The following is an 18,812-nucleotide window of genomic DNA, read 5'->3' as shown; positions in this document are numbered from 1 at the left end:
GACTTATCTTCTGCTCCAATGAGATTGAAATGCATCCATAGCCACATTTTGAGTGAAATTGCTCATTAGTTCAAAACTCTCAATAAAATAATAAAAATTACACAGTCCTGAATACTAGTAATAGCTAATATTTATTGCATGCCTATGATGAACCCATCACTCTATTAAGCCTTTGGCCCACTTTCCTGAAGAATCCTCATGATAACCTTTTGAAGTAGAGAGGATTTTTATCAGCATTTGCAGATGATGAAATCATGCATGGAGAGCATGTAACTTGTCTGAGCTCACTGGGCTGGTCAATTATTGAGCTGAGATTTGAACCAAGTTCTTAGCCACCAAACCCTAGACTTTTTGTCTTTAGCAAGATATTTGCCTTAGAAATAAACACTGCTACTACTACTACTACTACACACACACACACACACACACACACATACACACACATATACACACACATATACACACACACACAGTTTTTATTATTGAAATATAGTTGACACACAATGTTATATTAGCTTCAGGTCACTGCTAAATATTATTATTGGGTACATGGTTACAACAAATGATCTATAAGGAGGGAGGAATAATTACACTTTTCAAAGATGTGCAGATAACTTACAATATGTTTAACAGTCAGGCTTGATTTTTAAACCATGCAGTAATTTTTTTTTTCCTCCAGTAGATGAAGAACTCCAAATAACAGCCCTTGATAAAATTTTTTGGCTCTCTTCCACTCCTGTCCCATATCTACTTTACTTGAAGCTTTCCAGCATTTATCAGTTGCTTTTAGCAATGAACTTAATTTGAAGACACCAGTTGACTACACAAAACTACCACAATTATTATTCCACATCTTTAGGTAGTGAATAATGTAGAAGTTAGATTAGCAAATGGGGCTTTCAGCAATACAAAGAATCTACTGTTCCCTGTTGCTTTCTAGTGGAATTTCCCGCTGGTCATGCTCATTTGGAAGATAGGGCCTGCCCTGAGCTGTGGAAATACCGTGGTTATCAAACCTGCAGAGCAAACTCCTCTCACTGCCCTTCACGTGGCATCTTTAATCCAAGAGGTGAGTTCCCCAAATCAAAATATGTGTGAGAACTCAGGAACTCTCCTTTCCACTATGAAGGCCTCACTTGGTGCTACGTAATCCACTTGCCAATGGCTCTGTCCAGATGAGGACACATTGAATATGGCCACCAGCTGAGATGTCCAACAGTCAGCCGAAATGAACTGCCCAAATGGAGACAAGAAGTCAGACTCAAAGGCTTCACGTCAAACAGTCACCTTATGATCACTTTTAGTTTGTTTCCTTAGCTTAACTCATGAATGCGAAGTCACATTGAAATTGATGTATCTTTCTTTCAAATGTTGAAATGAATATTGGTTTCTAACTGGCACTAATGGCCTGGAGGTTCTGCAAATTTTTTTAAACTAATCCCTCCGAAGATTGGGGCCTGTGTGCCAATATGCTTGCTTGTAACATTGGGCCACATAATTTTTTAACATATCTTTCCACGAGGGGACGTGTTTATATGCTGTTTTCTGTTGTGGTTTTCTCTGCATTTACCTTCTTGCTCAAAAACTGGCCAAAAAAAAAAAAAAAAAGCACATGAAATTTATTTTCATCAATTATCCAGGTTGGGTTACTATCTTTTTTCTTGCAATGTCTTGCCCTTTGTCCTTCAGATCTTTCCAGAACTTAAAAACCAGGCTTTAGTTACTAGAAACTTAAATTTAAAAAATCTGAACCTAAATCTTAAAACTATTCTTCACTTCAAATTTAAAAAAAAAAAGGGAGGGCAAAAGAAATGTCAAAATGGGGCATTTTGATGCGAAGAACCTGAAATTTCAATGTGCCCATCTCAGGTACACACTGTTTTCTCCCTGATCATTCTTTAGCCAGGAATGAAATCAATCTGTGAAGCTTAGTCATGCACGGGAGGATAGTTCTTATCTAACGTTTTACTGATTAAATATTGCCAGTAGGAATTTGCAACCCAGTTGGTATGGCCTGAACAATCAATAGCTAGAAACTGAAAATGCAAGATCCTTTTAGCTTCTTAGTTTTGCCGATAGGATAATAATTGCATTGTTTTCCTTCCATGTGAGTGATTTCCCAAGCTCTTTTCCACACACTATCTTTCTGAGTTACTATTATGAAATCTGAGGCAGCCATCACTGGGGCAATGATCCAGAAAAGTAAAACATGGACTTCTGTCCCCCAAGGAGAAACACTTCCCCAGTAACGTAATTCGGGAGGTTTTTTTAAGTGGGCTACGAAATGAAATAATAATAATAATAGCACTTAAATGAATCTTTCTTGGTAGAGAAACTCATAAGCTCAGCATCAGCAGGCGGCTTTGATCCCAGACTCTCCTCTTTTTATCACAGAATTAAATTCTCAGTTCTGTCCTAACCGTTTTACTTTTTATCCTCAGGCAGGTTTCCCTCCCGGAGTAGTGAACATTGTCCCTGGTTACGGGCCTACTGCGGGGGCGGCCATTTCTTCCCACATGGATATAGACAAAGTGGCCTTCACGGGATCTACAGAGGTAACATTAATTACTCAGGCCAGTAGTGCAGAAGGTCTGCATCTCCAGGTGTCAGAAGCATGTTTTGTGTCACTGTTTTTAGGCCGACATTTCTCTAAAACAAAAGTTCCTTTTAATGATTTGTTCCTTATTCTAACCTTCACACATGTTTATAGAACATAAGCAGATGTGGTTGAGATGAAGCGGGGTACCTGTCACCCACTCGGCCTGCATGAAACTGTTTCTAGTGGGTTCATTACTTTCCCTGACAAGAAATAGAGCTGATGAGACCCTGTCGTATGATTAGTATGGTTTATGATAGAAAATCTAAATTAGGCTGCAGTGATTTGTATGAATGGATGTAATCGTACCCTGTAGATTATGGAAATTAAAGAGCAGAGCATCACCTTTAGCTCCTTATTTGGGGCTCTCTCTTTCCTGATCATTCTGAAAGGGAGCCAGCGACTCAGCTTCCTGAGTGTTCCTGCTGGCTTAGCTTAATTTTTATGCCCCTCCTGCTCCAGCTTGACTTTCCAGAAGGTTAAAGAGCAGGGTCTCAGCCATGGGCACTGCAAGAAGAGGCAGGAGGGAGAGAAAGAGGGAACAGCCTGGAAAGTGGAGTTTGGGAGAATGGATTCCCATCTATTAGGATGAGTTTCTGTTGCAAGCAAAAAGAAAGTGGTAAAATCATACCGAATCAAGCAAAAAACAGTTTGAGTCCTCCTGTTGGTTGATGTGACATTGTGAGATGTTCAGTGCAAACATCTTACCGGTATACAGTATAAAGGATGAAGAATGAAAAGAGCCCCTTCTTATAAAGCTGCTGTTACACATAAGATACAAGACAGGATGTGATAAGATACTAAGAGCTCTATAAGGGTATTCACAGCAAGGAATGATGATGTCTACATAGGGGCAAGAACCTGCTCTGAATTTTGAAGAGCGGTTACTTTTTTAACTCCCCAGAGATTGAGAAGCAAGAAGAACATTCTAGATAACGAGGAGAAGCTAATTTGATTATTTTATATTCCAAATTAGCCACTCCAATATAAAGAAACATTTACATAGAGAACTAAAACGGTGGAAAATAAAATTTTATTTTTCTTGATCTTTTAAAAACTAGATAAATACAAAAATACTTTTTTATGTTTCCTAGACACAGAACAGAAAAGGTTTACATTCTACAAACGCTTCATTGAGGTAGGGGAAAGCAAATCCTGCATTCAGGATTCTGTGGACAGAACAACTGGGAATGAGACATGGCAGTAAGTTAAAAAAAAAAGGTGAAGTCACAGATCAAAATCATAGCAGAGGTAAAGGCAGGAAGGTACAAATTCCTCAGCCTAGCATTCTAAACCTCCATGCACATTTGCTGCTCTAGATTCCATGCCCACTCATTCCCCAGCTCATCTGATCCCATCTCTAGAATCCCTGCCTATTTGTCTTGGCCCATCCCTGGGCGCTTTGGGGCACCTTACTTGCTAAAAGTAGAAAAAACTCTGAGATTAAAAGACTGGGAAACATCTGGGTTCAAATTTTGACTCTACCCCTTTAAGCGGTGTGTCTTCCAAACATTAAATATCATTGCTACATTTGTATTTCTCATTTTTATGTGAATAATAATAGCTACCTTATTGTACAAAATACAATTGAAGGAGCTAATGAGTAGTAAAATATCGAGCACCCCATAGGGTATTCAGATGTATCTTTTCCTTCCGCCAGGCTTTTGCTCACTCGTGGCCACACCTACTATAATATGGTTTCCACCACCTGCTGCCTCTTTGGCTTTCTCTGCAGTCCCAGGGGCATCCTGAGTTTTAAACCACCCCCCATGTGTGTTCCCCATTGTCCGTGATCTATAATTATGATAGCTCATGCCCATTGCTTTGTCATTTATCTCTCTCCTTTGCTGACCATCCTCAAAGACTGTCCTAGTCACTGTTATCTGCAAAAAACAGTATAGTAACTACTTCTGAGTAAGTATTAAATAACTAAATGTAACTAAGATGATTTTAGAGGCCACACAGAAAAACCAGTCTTTCTGGGCTCTCTTTTAGCTTCAGGTTTGTTGCTTGGCAGATAGTGGGAAACTTGCCAAGTGCCATGAAAGAGGCAAACCATGGATTATATCTTTTGTGGTCACGGTAGCAATGATCCTCTTTCTAAAAATGCTTCTGGCAAGGTAAGAATTTTAATGTCCCATTAGATTCATTTAAAACAGAATAAAACAAAACAAAACAAAAAACAGAATCCAATGCACATTGTGCAGGATGTGGTAAATTAGACCATTTTCACTTGCTACTTCTGTCTCACGCGACAATGACACAACATCGTGGGACATATTGCTTACCGTAGTCTCGAAGGTTCTTCTCTTTCTTCATTGCAGACCTCTTTAGGAAAAATAATGAACCTTTACTTTTTTCCAAGTAAGGGAACAAAACCATGGAACAAAATTGATGTTTCCTTGTTTTGGCTTTAACTAGACCTTTGGGAAAACTCAAACCTTTTATTTGCCATCGAAACTTGTACTAAACAAAAGTGTAACCTTTCTCCCTTACTCATACTTCTGGCCACTCTTCATTCTAGTTCTTCCGACATCTGTAGCTTTTAGAAAAATATCTCTGATCTCATTCCCTTCCCTGAGACACAAATTATCTAACAAAGTTTCTCCAGTAAATATTTCTAAGTTAAAAAAAAAAAAAAAGATGAAGAAAGAATTTGGAGAATTCAAAGGAGGAAAAGGAAAGAATGTAGGAAATAAAAAATTCTTAATCATTGTAAATGAAAATTTAAAAAGTATATTGTGGAAGGAAAATGGCATATAACAAAAATTTCAGATAGGATTTCCCCACCACAAGTCTATTCTCAGTTTCTTTTTATTAACTTATATTAAAGGATTTGATTTAGCACCTGACATCTTTAAATAAGATAAAAACATGGGCAGCTTAATTATTGCTCTGCTCTGTAAGGCATGGTAGCAGTCAGTTCAAGAAGCACATAAAATTCAAACATATGCTCAGCAAGCATCTACTTATCTTTTGTTCAGTTGGGATAGAAACTTTTTATTAAAATCTGATGTGTCAAATAGGGAGAAAAAAAAAAAAAACAACCCAGAAGCAAGATAAAATGAATCATCTTTCAAAAAGAAAAGCAAAGATCATTTAGGACATTAGGACTTCAATAAAAATAGTAAAGAGGAAATAGTTGTAAAGCAGGCCAGGTCTTAGAGATGGAAAAATAAAACAACTACAGAAAATAATCTTGATGGGATGGGAGCCACAAAGGAAAAAATGAAAACAATGTCTTTCTCTGAAGAGGGGCAACTAGCATTAAAGAAGAAGCCAGAACAGTAGGATTCCAGCTAACTGAAGCAACAGCACAGAGCACAGATCCAATTTCTTTTTTCTAGCTCCACAGTTCAAAGTTGTGGGGAGAGAGAGGAAGGGAGGAACGGAGGGAGGGAGGTGGGGAGAGAGAGAGAGAGACCTGGCAACCAACCGTAGTTCAACAAACCCCCACTGTGACAGAGAGTGCTGAGAAGTATGCAATGATAGGACTTTATCACTGCCACCAAGGGGGTGATATCTGTTTGGGAAATTGATGTGTTTACAAATAATACAATCCAAGGGAGACTCTGAAACAGTTCTAATGAGGGTTCTATGGGGTGGGGGGTGGGAATAAGAGGAAGAAAAAGTCATGTCTGCCTAGAGTCAACAGAGCAAGCTTCAAAGAAGAGTTCAGGTATCAGCCGGACCTCAAGGAAGGCTGGGATTGGGGGCGGCCCGGGTCAGGGTGGGCATATAATGAGAAACAGAGATGAGGTTTAGGGGGCAATAAATATGCCAGCTTGGATAGAGTTCTCTGGATTTCAGTAGAGGGATGAAAAGTCAAGTAGATAAGTGATGGTTGGATCGTGATATGTCCAGTCCATAATAGAAAGATGAAGTTCTGATTAAAACGAAAAATACCTCCTGCCCAGTTCTGTCTGTCAAGATCAGCTGTCATCTTCTATGTATCTGTTCTCATGAGTGTTTTTCTGATTCATCATGTTTATGCTCGGGTGGAGGAGCCTTTGATATCTGAAGGCGCCAAATCTTGAGAAAAGCCATTTAATGTTTCTCCCTACTGGAATTTAACTATGGCACAAACCTCATATACATTTAAAATGCTAAATAAACCCGCGTTCAGGAGAGCAGATTCAGCCTCCTCCTCTGTAATGCTCCATTCCAGGTTGGCAAGATGATCAAAGAAGCTGCGGGGAAAAGCAATCTGAAGAGGGTGACCCTGGAGCTTGGTGGAAAGAGCCCCTGCATCGTGTTTGCTGATGCCGACTGTGAGTGAGGGCCACTCTTAACTTTTCACCCCTCATCGTGGTGTCTGGCAATGCCGGACGGTGACCTTGAAGTTTATAAAAGGGTTTGCTTCTAACATCAAAATGTAAGGCATTAACCAGAACCTAGAATGACTCTTGAAAAATCTCTCAAAATGTCCTAATGTGTCACACCTGGACGAGTCTAATGCAGACACTCTTTCTTCCTGGAGTGGAATAGATTGCCATTTTCGCAGCTGAACTCTAGGCAACCAACTGTCTTGCACTTGGGAGCCGTGGTGTATTTTTTTTTTTAATTCCATGCCTGTAGATGTTAGCATTGGGTTAGGCATGGTGACATACCCCCAGTTATGTTGGACTGGGACCAACTAGAGAGATGGCAAATTTCACATTTGTCATTTCCCTTCGCTCTGGGTCATACACACAGTGGATGAAAGGGTCAGAAGAGAATAACACTTAGCATTTAAGGAATTTCTCTCCCTTTTTTCCTAGCTCGTGTGGTCGAATTTACATATATTCCATCTATAATTATGATGTGACTCCCCTATACAATATCCCTGGTTCATTCTGATTGTATTCTCGAGTAGAATCCCACAATTATATTCTAAGTGGGAGTCAGTCAGCAGAAATGGATTGTCAAGCATTCATCTAGCTCTTTCTTTGATAGCTGTAGCATGAGGTAATAAACAGAAATGGCTGAGTGTGATCTTAGCCGAAGCTTTTCAGAACACACTGCCTTATTATATATTCCACAAATATGATAAGAGTCCTGATTTTTACCAAACCTCTCTAGAAACTGTTTCCACTACAACTTAAGTAGGTGCGGTTAGTTCACAAAGTAAATATCACAATACTCAATTGCTATAATGTTGAATTAAATCTCCACCATTTAAAAAATTAAAATGCAGAGAAAACCTCAGGTTGTTTAGGATTTAGTGATGACAACCTATTTTTCCTTTTCAAGCCCCATTCTACCATCTCACATACATAGATAAGAGTTTATAGGCATATATGAAATAATATGGCATATTTTAAATAAAGTTGGAAAATGTTTTTCCTGGAACAGGGCTGTCAAGGTGGGTGAGTGATTTTGAATATTAATTTTTTTTCAGAAATATCATTTTTCCTATTGATCAGGGTGTCTAAAAATATTTTTAAATTATTTAATGCAATAGATAGTTTATGTTTTCCAATGAATCATGGAACACTACATCAAATAAACAAATAATAGAAAGAAAGAAAGAAAGAAAGAAAGAAAGAAAGAAAGAAAGAAAGAAAGAGAAAGAAAGAAAGAAAAAGAAATGGGAATATGAAATACTATCCTGGCACTGTACTAGCCTTTGGAATAAACCAGATTAACAATATTTCTTTCCTGTCTTCAGAGAGACCACAACCCAGGGATGGAAATAAACTTTTCTAACCTTTTTTGTTTCATTTTGTAACACCTTGATTGAAAAACAGTTTAGATACCATAAAATTCACCTTTTTAAAAGTGGAAAAAAAATAGATAGTTCATGTTTTCCTTGTCATTTAGTTAAAATCTGAGACCTGAGATATTCAGTCATCTAACTAATTATAAACGGAGATTTTTATAAAAATCATGTGTAGGGGTGCCTGGGTGGTTTAGTCAGTCAAGCGTCCACTCTTGGTTTCGCCTCAGGTCATGATCTCAGGGTCCTGGTATCAAGCCCCAGGTCGGGCTCCATGCTCAGCAGGGAGTCTGCTTGAGATTCTCTCCCTCTGCCCCTCCCCCCATGTGCATGTGCTCTCTCTTTCTCTCTCTCTTTCTCTCTCTAAAATAAAAATATCTAAAAAAAAAATCATTTGCAGTGGGATAGGATCTTATGACACTTTCTATATTCTTGGTAGTATCTATATTAATTTTTTCAGATTCTATATTTGTGGCTATCATTTCCATATTAAATAAAGGATTAGAAAGGTTAATTTGTCACCTGGCTGATAAGAGGTGGGGTGTATTGAATCTACATCTGACTGTGCAACTCATAATTTTTCTATAGCATCCTATTGCCTCTGAGAGCGATGTATACAAATATGTAATCTTTAAAAAAAAATCTGTTCTTCAACGTGAGTATCTTCTTTGCAGTGGAAAATGCTGTTGAATTTGCACACCAGGGGTTATTCCACCACCAAGGCCAATGCTGTATAGCTGCATCCAGGCTTTTTGTGGAAGAACCAATTTACGATGAGTTTGTCCGACGGAGTGTTGAACGGGCTAAAAACTATGTCCTTGGAAATCCTCTGGCCCCAGGAGTCAATCAAGGCCCTCAAGTGAGTATACAAAAGAAGGAATAGCATTCACAGGGGACAAGAATAAAGTGTCCTCTCTAGGTTTGCTTTTTATTGAATAAGATTGTTTCCTTACCATAGATCTTCCTAGGTGACAATACTGTTATCAGTTTGGTGTTTCAAAAAAAAAGAAAAAAGCAATGAATCTAACTCCCCGTGTTAAAGAAAGCTAAACCCTGGGATGACAATGCCCAAAGGAACAAGGAAGATACGCTACCTGACCTCATGGAGTTTACAGTCTGCAAGAGTTAAAAGGCTATCTTGGGTTTTTCTGCCCATGCCAAGATAGCCAAGTAGGAAAACCTTAGGATTTAGGCAATGCCAAACATTAAAACCTAAAAGCCCTCAAATAACTCAGCTGGTAAATGAAGTAATATGTTGTTTTATCTTAATCACATTATATTTTATATTTTTTCATTGGTAAAGTGATTTTCCAGTTTGATTTCATAACCCACATCAAAGGTTATAACATTATCAGAAGTTGCATCTTGTCCTAATGCAGAGACATGGACTTTCAAAATAGAGGCTGGATTTAAAATCTAACTTCCCTGAGGCTCTGTGTTCTCGTCTGTAAAGTGGAAGTAGTAACACCAATCTTGCAGGGTCAGCGCACAGTGAAATGCAATAATCTATACAGAGCATCTGAGTGCCTGGTTCACAGTATGTGCTCAAATGTCTGTTGAGTAAGTGAAGATTGCATGCTTCCATTTATACCTATGGTGACAATTACTATCACAGATCAATAACTTCATATATCTGCTCTCATTGCTCTTGTTGATCTTTGGTTTCCAAATGATTTAAAGGATGTTTCAGTGTCATTTCTCAAACTTTCTTTCTCAACCCATCAACCCTAAGGAATTAAATAATTTGCACATTCAAACACATCAAAATGTATACTTTGAGACTCTTACAATGCCATGCCCTATTACGTCTCATAGACTAGCCCATGAGCTAATGGCCCATCACACAGTAAAGAGCCCCTGCTACATCGTAGCCTTACTGGGAAGTTCCTGAGGGCCAAAAGGAAAGCCAAATTCAGATATGGCCAATCTGAAACCTTCTGAGGAAGATTTGTATTTATGGTGAAGCAAAATTAGCCAGACTACACTGAGTATGTCCCTAGGTATGACCGAAAACTTCCATCACTAGGCCTAAACTCTGGTGCAAGGTTCTCAGTCTTTCCTGTGCATTTGAACCACCTGAGAATCTCATTAAAAATGCAAATTCTGATGCGGTAGGTCTCGGGTGAGGCCTAAGAAATGCATTTTGCCACCAAGGAACGCTAGAGTGGCTGGCTAGAGAACCACATTGTCAGTAGCCAGACCCTACTCTATGAATTCCTGTATTCTTAGAAGTTATTGACCATCTAAGTTTTCCAACAAACAAATTCTTCCCGCCTTCACCTCCCAGTGCATAAGCAAGACTAGGACTGTCCCCAAATATCCACTCTGGTCACAGGCTGGTACAAGTTATGACTTAGGGAATACATCTTACAATGAAACGCTCCAAAATCATGATTTTTTGAGGCCATAGTGAGATTAATATTTTGGAAGAGGCCAGAGAAGCTTTGCATGGAGATACATGGATCCTTGGCTAGTTGCTGGAAACCTGAATATTTTAACCAGACAGAACTAACACCACCCCTTAGTCTGGCTGTAGTAAATACTAGGCAGCAATTTAAATATCAAACCAACAGTTATTAAACCAACATTACAACTTCCTTGATCTGCTGGAAATGAAGGAACGTTTCCCTTTGAAATATTCATTTAAATATCGTGCACAAAGGAGGACTGAGCAACATTGTACCAAATATTGTGCCAAATTTTAGAAAACGGTTTCTGGTTTCAAATAGCACTTAATCTCATTGGATATGGGAGCTGGGCTGTGTGCAGTTAGTTTGTGACCTTTTTCTGGGATTTGGAAGATGAGGGAGATTGCAGAGTCAAAGAAGATAAAGAGCAACACTTTTTAAGTAGTGAGAAAAGACGGGCTGAACTGGCAAGAGGCCCTTCACCTTAACTCCTGGATCTTCAATCTTTTTCCTTTAAAACTTAACCCCGGCCACACCTGAGACAGGGCAGTCTTGACCAGTGATTTGGAGTCCAAAAATCACTATGTTTTTCAGCCTCCCAAAATTGAGACAATTGAGACAATACATAACCCCAATTCCAGTGCATGGGGGGAAGATGTGTGCTCTGGGTATCCCAGCCCGAACTCGAGTTAGGTTTGCTTTTGTTTTTGCTTTTTTTCCTTATAAAAAATATTGCTTAACAAACCATTCAGGCTCTGTCATTCTTGTCATGTTTTCAGAGGTAGTCTCTGTGATGAAGCGGGATGCTAATGATCAGGACAGGCTAGAAACTGGGATCGACCTACTGAGACTGCCCCACGGGGACCTGGACGGGAGGACGCCCAGGCTGTGGTCAGCGTGTATCCGGCCAGAGGAGGTTGTCAGGAACGAGGAGCAAACAGAAGTCTAGGGGTCTTCAAAGCCCTAAAGCATCTGCTTTCCAACTGCCAAATTTCATTAAACCCAGTATCAAAGTTCTCTTCTCCTTTTCCTCTTTATTTCAGTTAGGACTATAGTTTTCAAGTGTGTTTGACTGTTAACAGGCATTTTTTTTCCAGTGAAAATAGATGACAGTAGTGTGAAGATGTTTACATTTGTTCGCAGGGCTGATGTGCTTTGCTTATGTAATGGTAAAGCAAATGCTGAATACAAATATTTACCTGTAAGTGTTCTTTCTAGAAAAGTCAGGAGAATAAACACAGAATGAATCTGAGCCTCTGTCAGCTGTTTTGATGGAAGATTTCCCTCAGTAGCAATACTCTAGCATTTTGAAGCCCTCATTAACAGGCTGGGCAATATATTACCCTTATAAACTTACTTTATTCATTTATTTTCCTTTCCATGTGATATTTTTCCTACAGATTGATAAGGAACAATATGAAAAAATACTTGACCTCATTGAGAGTGGGAAGAAAGAAGGGGCCAAACTGGAGTGTGGTGGAGGCCCGTGGGGGAATAAAGGCTACTTCATCCAGCCCACGGTCTTCTCTAATGTTACAGACGACATGCGCATTGCCAAAGAGGAGGTAAATACTTTCATTCTGCTCTGTTCCCTTTGTTGCCATATGTTCTCTCTGTGTGTGTACAAAGCCTCCCTTTAAAATTTTCAGTTCTTGGGGAGTCTGGGTGGCTCAGTTGGTTGAGCATCCCACTCCTGGTTTCGGCTCAGGTCATGATCTCAGGGTCATGAGATCGAACCCCGCGACGGGCTCCGCACTCAGCATGGAGTCTTCTTGTCCCTTTCACTCCCCCTCTGCCTCCCTTCTCAGCTCACACATGCACTCTCTCTAAAATAAATAAATAAATCTTTATAAAATAAAATCCTCAGTTCTTTTAACATCTTTCCTGGTGAATGTTACTTTTCATTTCTGTTACTGATAAATGTCTATTTGTAATCAAGACTAAAAATAGTAAGGAAGTCATGAGGCCAGCCAAGAATTTCCAGCCAAAGACAGATCAGGATGCTTAACAATTTCTAGGGGCTTCTTCCACAGCTTTAAAGTAATGGAAAAGAAAACTTCATTTCATTGTTGCTTTTTCTCCTCTGGAAATAATATATTCAAAGATAATTGGAAAATGATTACATGGTATGCAAGATTTTTTTTTCAATTAAACTTATTTTGTGATAATTGTAGATTCAACTGTTGTTATGAGAAATAATGCAGACAGATTCCCTTGCTTCTTACCCAGTTTCCTACAAATGGCAACATCTTGCAAAACTATAGCATAATATCACAGCAAGTATGTTGACATTGAAACAGACAAAAACAGAACATTTCATCAGCATATGAATCCCTCATGTTTCTTGAATAGCCAAATCCATCGCCCTCCCATAAACCCCTATCCTTAACCCCAGGCTTTCCCTTAACCACTAATCTGTTTTCCATTTCTATAATTTTGTCATTTCAAGAATTTTACATAAGTGGATTCATACTCCATGCAACCCTTCAGGATTGGATTTTTTTTTTTTTTTTCACTCAGCTTAATTTTCTACAGATTCATCTAGGTTGTTGTATCTCAGGATAGTTTGTTCCTTTTTATTGCAGAGCAGTACTCTTGAAATTGGGAAGACTGAATCCTCTCACTTCATTCTTCTTCAAAATTGTTTTAGCTAACCTAGTTCCTTTGCTTTTCCATATAAATTTTAAAATAACCTTGTCCATATATATTTAAAAAAATCTTGCTGGAATTTTCAGAGGAATTGTGTTAAACGTGTCTTATCAATTTGGTGAGAATTAACATCTTTATTGTATGGAATCTACCAGTCATTGAACATGGTTTGTCTCTTTATTTATACCTTCCTTGATTTCTTTCATCAGGATTTTATAGTTTTCAGTATATGAGTCCTAAACATGTTTTATTGAATTTATGCCTAAGTATTTTTTTGAGCTATTGTAAGTAGAATCTTTAATTTTTGTATGCATATGCTTATTGCTAGTATAAATAGTTATAACTGACTTTGTATATTTTCTTGATGTTGCCAAACTCAGTAATTCTAGGAGGTTTTTGGAGATGCCTTGAGAATTTGTATGTAGACAATTGTGTCATTACAAATAGGAACAACTATATTCCTTCTCTTCTCATTTGTATGCTTTTTATTTCCTTTTTTTGCCTTTTTCATTTGCTAGAATTCTGCACTACGTTGAATAAGAGTAGCAAGAGTGAGCATCTTTGTTTTGTTCTCTATCATAGGGGAAAAGCATTCAGTCTTTGCCACTGAGTATGATATTAGCTGTGAGATTTTCATAAATGCCCTTAATCAGGTTTTGGAAGTGCCTTTCTATTCCAAATTTGTTGAGAGGAAAAGGAGGATGGATTTTGTCAAATGCTTTTTCTGCATCAACTTAGACGATTATGCGGTATTTTTCCTTCATTCTATCAGTGTGGTGTCTTGTATTAATTGATTTTTGAATACTGAACCAGCCTTATATCTCTGGAATGATTCTCACTTGGTGATAGTGTATAACTCTTTGTGGGTATTGCTGAATATTATTTGCTAATACTTTTTAGGAATATTTGCTGTAGTTAATATTGGTCTGCAGTTTGAGGGATATTGGTCTGTAGTTCTGTTTGGTTGCTTTTATTAATAATAAGAACCATTTAGTGATTGCTCAATATGTGCCAGATATAGGGCTAAGTGCCTTATAAACAGTGTAAAATATAAATATATTCTTAGGAAATATAATAAATATAAATGTTTTATTTATGTAAAGATTTATATTTCTGACATTCCCATTCATTTTTATAAAGTTTAGTGTATATTATACATGTATATAAATATATTCATATAAAGAAATACAATATTTAATATAAACATGAAATATTCTTATTTAATTCTCACAACCTCTTGAGAGAAGTATCATTATATTGTTTTCTTCTCATAGAATTTCTCCAATACAAGAAGAAAGCCTGTAGTCTTTTCTTCCCAGAGATAAATACTCTCTTTTATTATTTTCACCTATTTAGACTGGTATTATTTTTCTAATAAAAAATCTCAGAACATTTATAAGGTGTATGATTCCTATGTTACATTATAACGATTGGAAACTAAATAAAATTAAACATAGTATTCTGATCCAAGAATTTTCCTAAATAATGACATAGTAGTTGTTTTCAGTTCCTACATGTTATATATATTTTATTACCCCTGTGAATATAACATGTCAAACTTTTTTTTTTTTTTTTTTTTTTTAAAGATTTTATTTATTTATTTGAGAGAGAGAGAATGAGAGAGAGAGAACACATGAGAGGGGATAGGGTCAGAGGACGAAGCAGACTCCCTGCTGAGCAGGGAGCCCGATGCGGGACTCGATCCAGGGACTCCAGGATCATGACCTGAGCCGAAGGCAGTCGCTTAACCAACTGAGCCACCCAGGCGCCCCACATGTCAAACTTTTTTGAACCTTTTTGTATCTTTATGCCTTTTATATCTTGAGTTCTCCTTTGAGCCGCATAGTCAACTATGATTTATGATTCTTGTTATCATCCTAAGTAGTAGATAAAAAACCTAAGGCCCAAAGTAGGAAAGAGCTAGGTCACACGCCCAGCTAAGCAGCTTGGAGGTGTAGTCTAACTCTCATGACCACCATTGCCCACTCTTTCTATGTGACCTACTGTTGCTCATGTTGACTTCATTATCCACCCAATCCCACCTAACCTAACAGTGTAGAATCCCATGGAGCATGTGGGAACCATTCTGTTAAAAAGTGATAGTGTGTTAATGTTAGAAGGAAGATTATGGATAACTCAGGCCAAAAGTCAAATTTATAGATGAGGTAATTGAGATCCAAAGAGCTTAAGTGACTTGTTACTGTTACAGAATTATAGCCTCATAAAACTAGAAGGATCTCTTAAGCTCACCTCTCCAATCCCACTATGATCATTGGTTTGCTCCTGGCCATTGGCCAGCCAGTGTCTCTTTAAACAGCATCATCAACAGGTAACTCATTATTTCTTAGACTTTTCCGTGTCTGGACAATGCTAAGCACTAGAAAGTTCCCTCTCGCTGCATATGAATCCCTCCTCTTAAGTTCTGCTTTTTGGCCTCATATCTGCACTATGCCCTTTTCCACATAAGAGCCATCCATATATTTGAAAATAACATTCATCCCCTACATGGCTCCTCACCCTCCATATGCTCTTGGCCCTGTTTTCAGCTCTTGCACTTCCTAATTTTCCTAGACAAATATATTGCTGTTCAATATTTAGTGAGCACAAACTAACATTAAGAAGATGTTATCCAGAGACATGATATATAACTATATAACTAGGAAAGGCTAGTTTGCATTTAGGAATTATAAATAATCTACCTCATGGACAGAGGGGTTTTATTTTTTTTAAGATTTTATTGATTGATTGATTTTAGAGAGAACACGAGCAGAGGGAGGGACAGAGGGAGAGGGAGAGAATTCAGACAGACTCCGCAGTGAGTGTGGAGCTTGACACAGGGCTCGATCTCATGACCCTGAGATCATGACCTGAACTGAAATCAAGAGTCAGATGCTTAACTGACTGGGCCACCCAGGTGCCCTGGACAGAGGGGTTTTAATAAATACAGAGATAGATTCACTGGCTTTGGGCTATGAAGGTGTCCCATAATAAACTATAACAAGAAGGCGCTGCCGATTCAAATGTACTGAATCATGATCTTTCATCCAGTGAATTTATATTTCATGTTTATGATATGATAGAGAATCTAAAAGGGTTATTTTCTTTACCTCCCAAAATGCCATCAAGCAAGGGGGAAAGTGCATAATCACATTTGCAAGCAGTAAATAAATAGGAAAAATAAAACAAAAGATACATATGGATAATCAAACATAGTTTCTCAACACCAATTCAGCTGTCAACTGATTTTTTTTTTGCATTTATTTGCATGTAAATTTTGCATGTATTGACAAATATTTGTCTTACTGGATTTGCTGTTCTTGCATACCATGGGAAAAGATAAAGGCAAAAAAATACATTCAATCAAGGAAACATTTATTGTGTTCCTGTAATATACATAGTAGGGTAGTTTGTTTGCTGCTTCAAAGAAGCCTTGAACCATGTGCTTTGTTCAATTAAAATTAGGTAAGATATTAACACACTTATTACCATAGCTGCTATGTATCTGGTTCCCAGGTTACAATACAATAATTAGATTTACAGCCTTAGGATTGATACTCAGCCTTTGTGGAATTGTAACCCCCAACTCCAATACTTAGATCAGTGATGAACACCAGAAAACTCTCTTTTCTGATTTTTGCCTCCCACTAACTTACATTTCTCAGAAAATTTTAGTAACACTCAGAAGGACCCCTCTTTGCTTAATTTTAATGTATGTTTTACAGAAACATAATACAGGAGCTTAATTTTTAAGAGAAAACCCACTTGTTTTTCTCCCATCTGGGGATGAGATACAGAATAAGTTGACTTTGGGCTGAGCTAACTAGAGAATCTAGCAAAAGTGAAAGAGCAATTTAGGTTTGAATGAGCAAATTGGGAGTTTGTTTCCCATCCTATGATTATAGTCATTATTAATGAACCCATGCTTTAGTTAGTGGTTGAGGATTTAAGCTCTTACAGTAATGGATCATTTTGCTTCATACACGTAAGTCGCTTAAGATTTGGCTGAAGAACAGAATCCGAACAAAAATTCATGTTGTTTCAGCTAATTTGGCTGATTATAAAAAGATCTAAGTCCAGTAAAATAGGTGGTATTTCAGTTGATGATACACTGATATTTAAAACAAAATAATTATTATCAATTATTACTTATTCATTTATCCAGTAGAGCAAGCATTACTTTCTTGAGTTTGCTGTTTATGTAGTGACTTGATGTGGAAAACTAGGGAGAGAATATAAAATATTTCTAAATGTAAAAGAAACTCTGAAGTTAATGACTTTATACACAATGGTAAGTTCTTGGAAGTCTAATTCCAACAACAAGAAAATTAATATTACCTTATTTATTTCTACCCCATTTTGTTCCAAAGGGAATTTAACACAAGAGCATTGCCTATCTTAACCTCCCATTCCAGCAGCTACCGTTTTGATTCTTACACTTTGAGATGCAAAGTAAAATCTTAGTTTATGGTAGTTTGTAGGGGAATAAAACTACAATACCATTTAAGATATTTAGTTTTAACCTGTTACTTTGATTTATTTCATTCATTTTTTATGGTATAGATATTTGGACCAGTGCAGCAAATCATGAAGTTTAAATCTTTAGATGACGTGATCAAGAGGGCAAATAATACTCTTTATGGCTTATCAGCAGGAATCTTTACCAAAGATATTGATAAAGCCATAACAGTTTCCTCCGCTCTGCAGGCTGGGACAGTATGGTAAGTCAAATCTACATATCGTCTTTTCAGCGTTAATCACATTAACATGTTACTTTGAACTTTGTTCTTTATTTACCTATTTATTTTTGAGGTATTGACATTGTATTATTTTCAGGTGTACGATACAATAATTTGATATTTGTATACACTGCAAAGTGATCACTACAGTAAGTCTGGTTATCATCAGTCACTCTCCAAAATTAAATTTTTTTTCTTGTGATGAGAACTTTTAAGATTTACTGTCTTGGCAACTATCAAATATGCGATACACAATTATGTACTGTAGTTGCCATGCTGTATATTATGTCCCCATGACTTATTTATCTTATACCTGGAAGTTTGTGCCTCTTGACCCCCTTCACATGTATCTCCCACTCCCAACATCCTACCCCTCTGGCAACCACCAGCCTGTTCTCTGTATCTATACGTTTTGTTTGTTTTGTTTTTTAGATTCCCCATGTAAGTGAAATCATACAATATCTGTTTTTCTCTGACTTCTTTTACTTAGCATAATACCTTCAAGGTCCATCCATGTTGTCACCAATGGCAAGGATTTCCTTCTTTTTTTATGGCTAAGTAATATTCCATTGTACACATATATCACATCTTCTTTATCCTTTCATCTGTTCATGGACACTTAGGTTGTTTCCATATCTTGGCTATTGCAAATAATGTTGCAATGAACATAGGGTGCATATATCTTTTTGTTTCCTTTGGATAAATACCCAGAAGTAGAATTGCTG

The 18,812-nt window shown here is 37.5% G+C and overlaps 1 protein-coding gene across 1 annotated transcript in view; it reads left to right on the top strand.

Moving 5' to 3' along the window:
- The window catches only part of ALDH1A1 (aldehyde dehydrogenase 1 family member A1), a 54,943-nt gene that overhangs the window by 25,236 nt on the left and 10,895 nt on the right, over positions 1 to 18,812 (top strand). Inside the window, exons 6-11 of the mRNA XM_036077746.2 lie at positions 941 to 1,069; positions 2,442 to 2,555; positions 6,765 to 6,867; positions 8,969 to 9,153; positions 12,103 to 12,267; positions 17,912 to 18,069. Coding sequence (XP_035933639.1) covers positions 941 to 1,069; positions 2,442 to 2,555; positions 6,765 to 6,867; positions 8,969 to 9,153; positions 12,103 to 12,267; positions 17,912 to 18,069 — 854 coding nt within the window. The remainder of the gene's footprint in view (positions 1 to 940; positions 1,070 to 2,441; positions 2,556 to 6,764; positions 6,868 to 8,968; positions 9,154 to 12,102; positions 12,268 to 17,911; positions 18,070 to 18,812) is intronic.

This window comes from Halichoerus grypus, chromosome 14, assembly GCF_964656455.1.
Source record: "Halichoerus grypus chromosome 14, mHalGry1.hap1.1, whole genome shotgun sequence".
In the NCBI taxonomy this organism is placed as follows: domain Eukaryota; kingdom Metazoa; phylum Chordata; class Mammalia; order Carnivora; family Phocidae; genus Halichoerus; species Halichoerus grypus.
This window is presented reverse-complemented; position numbering and strand designations above follow the sequence as displayed.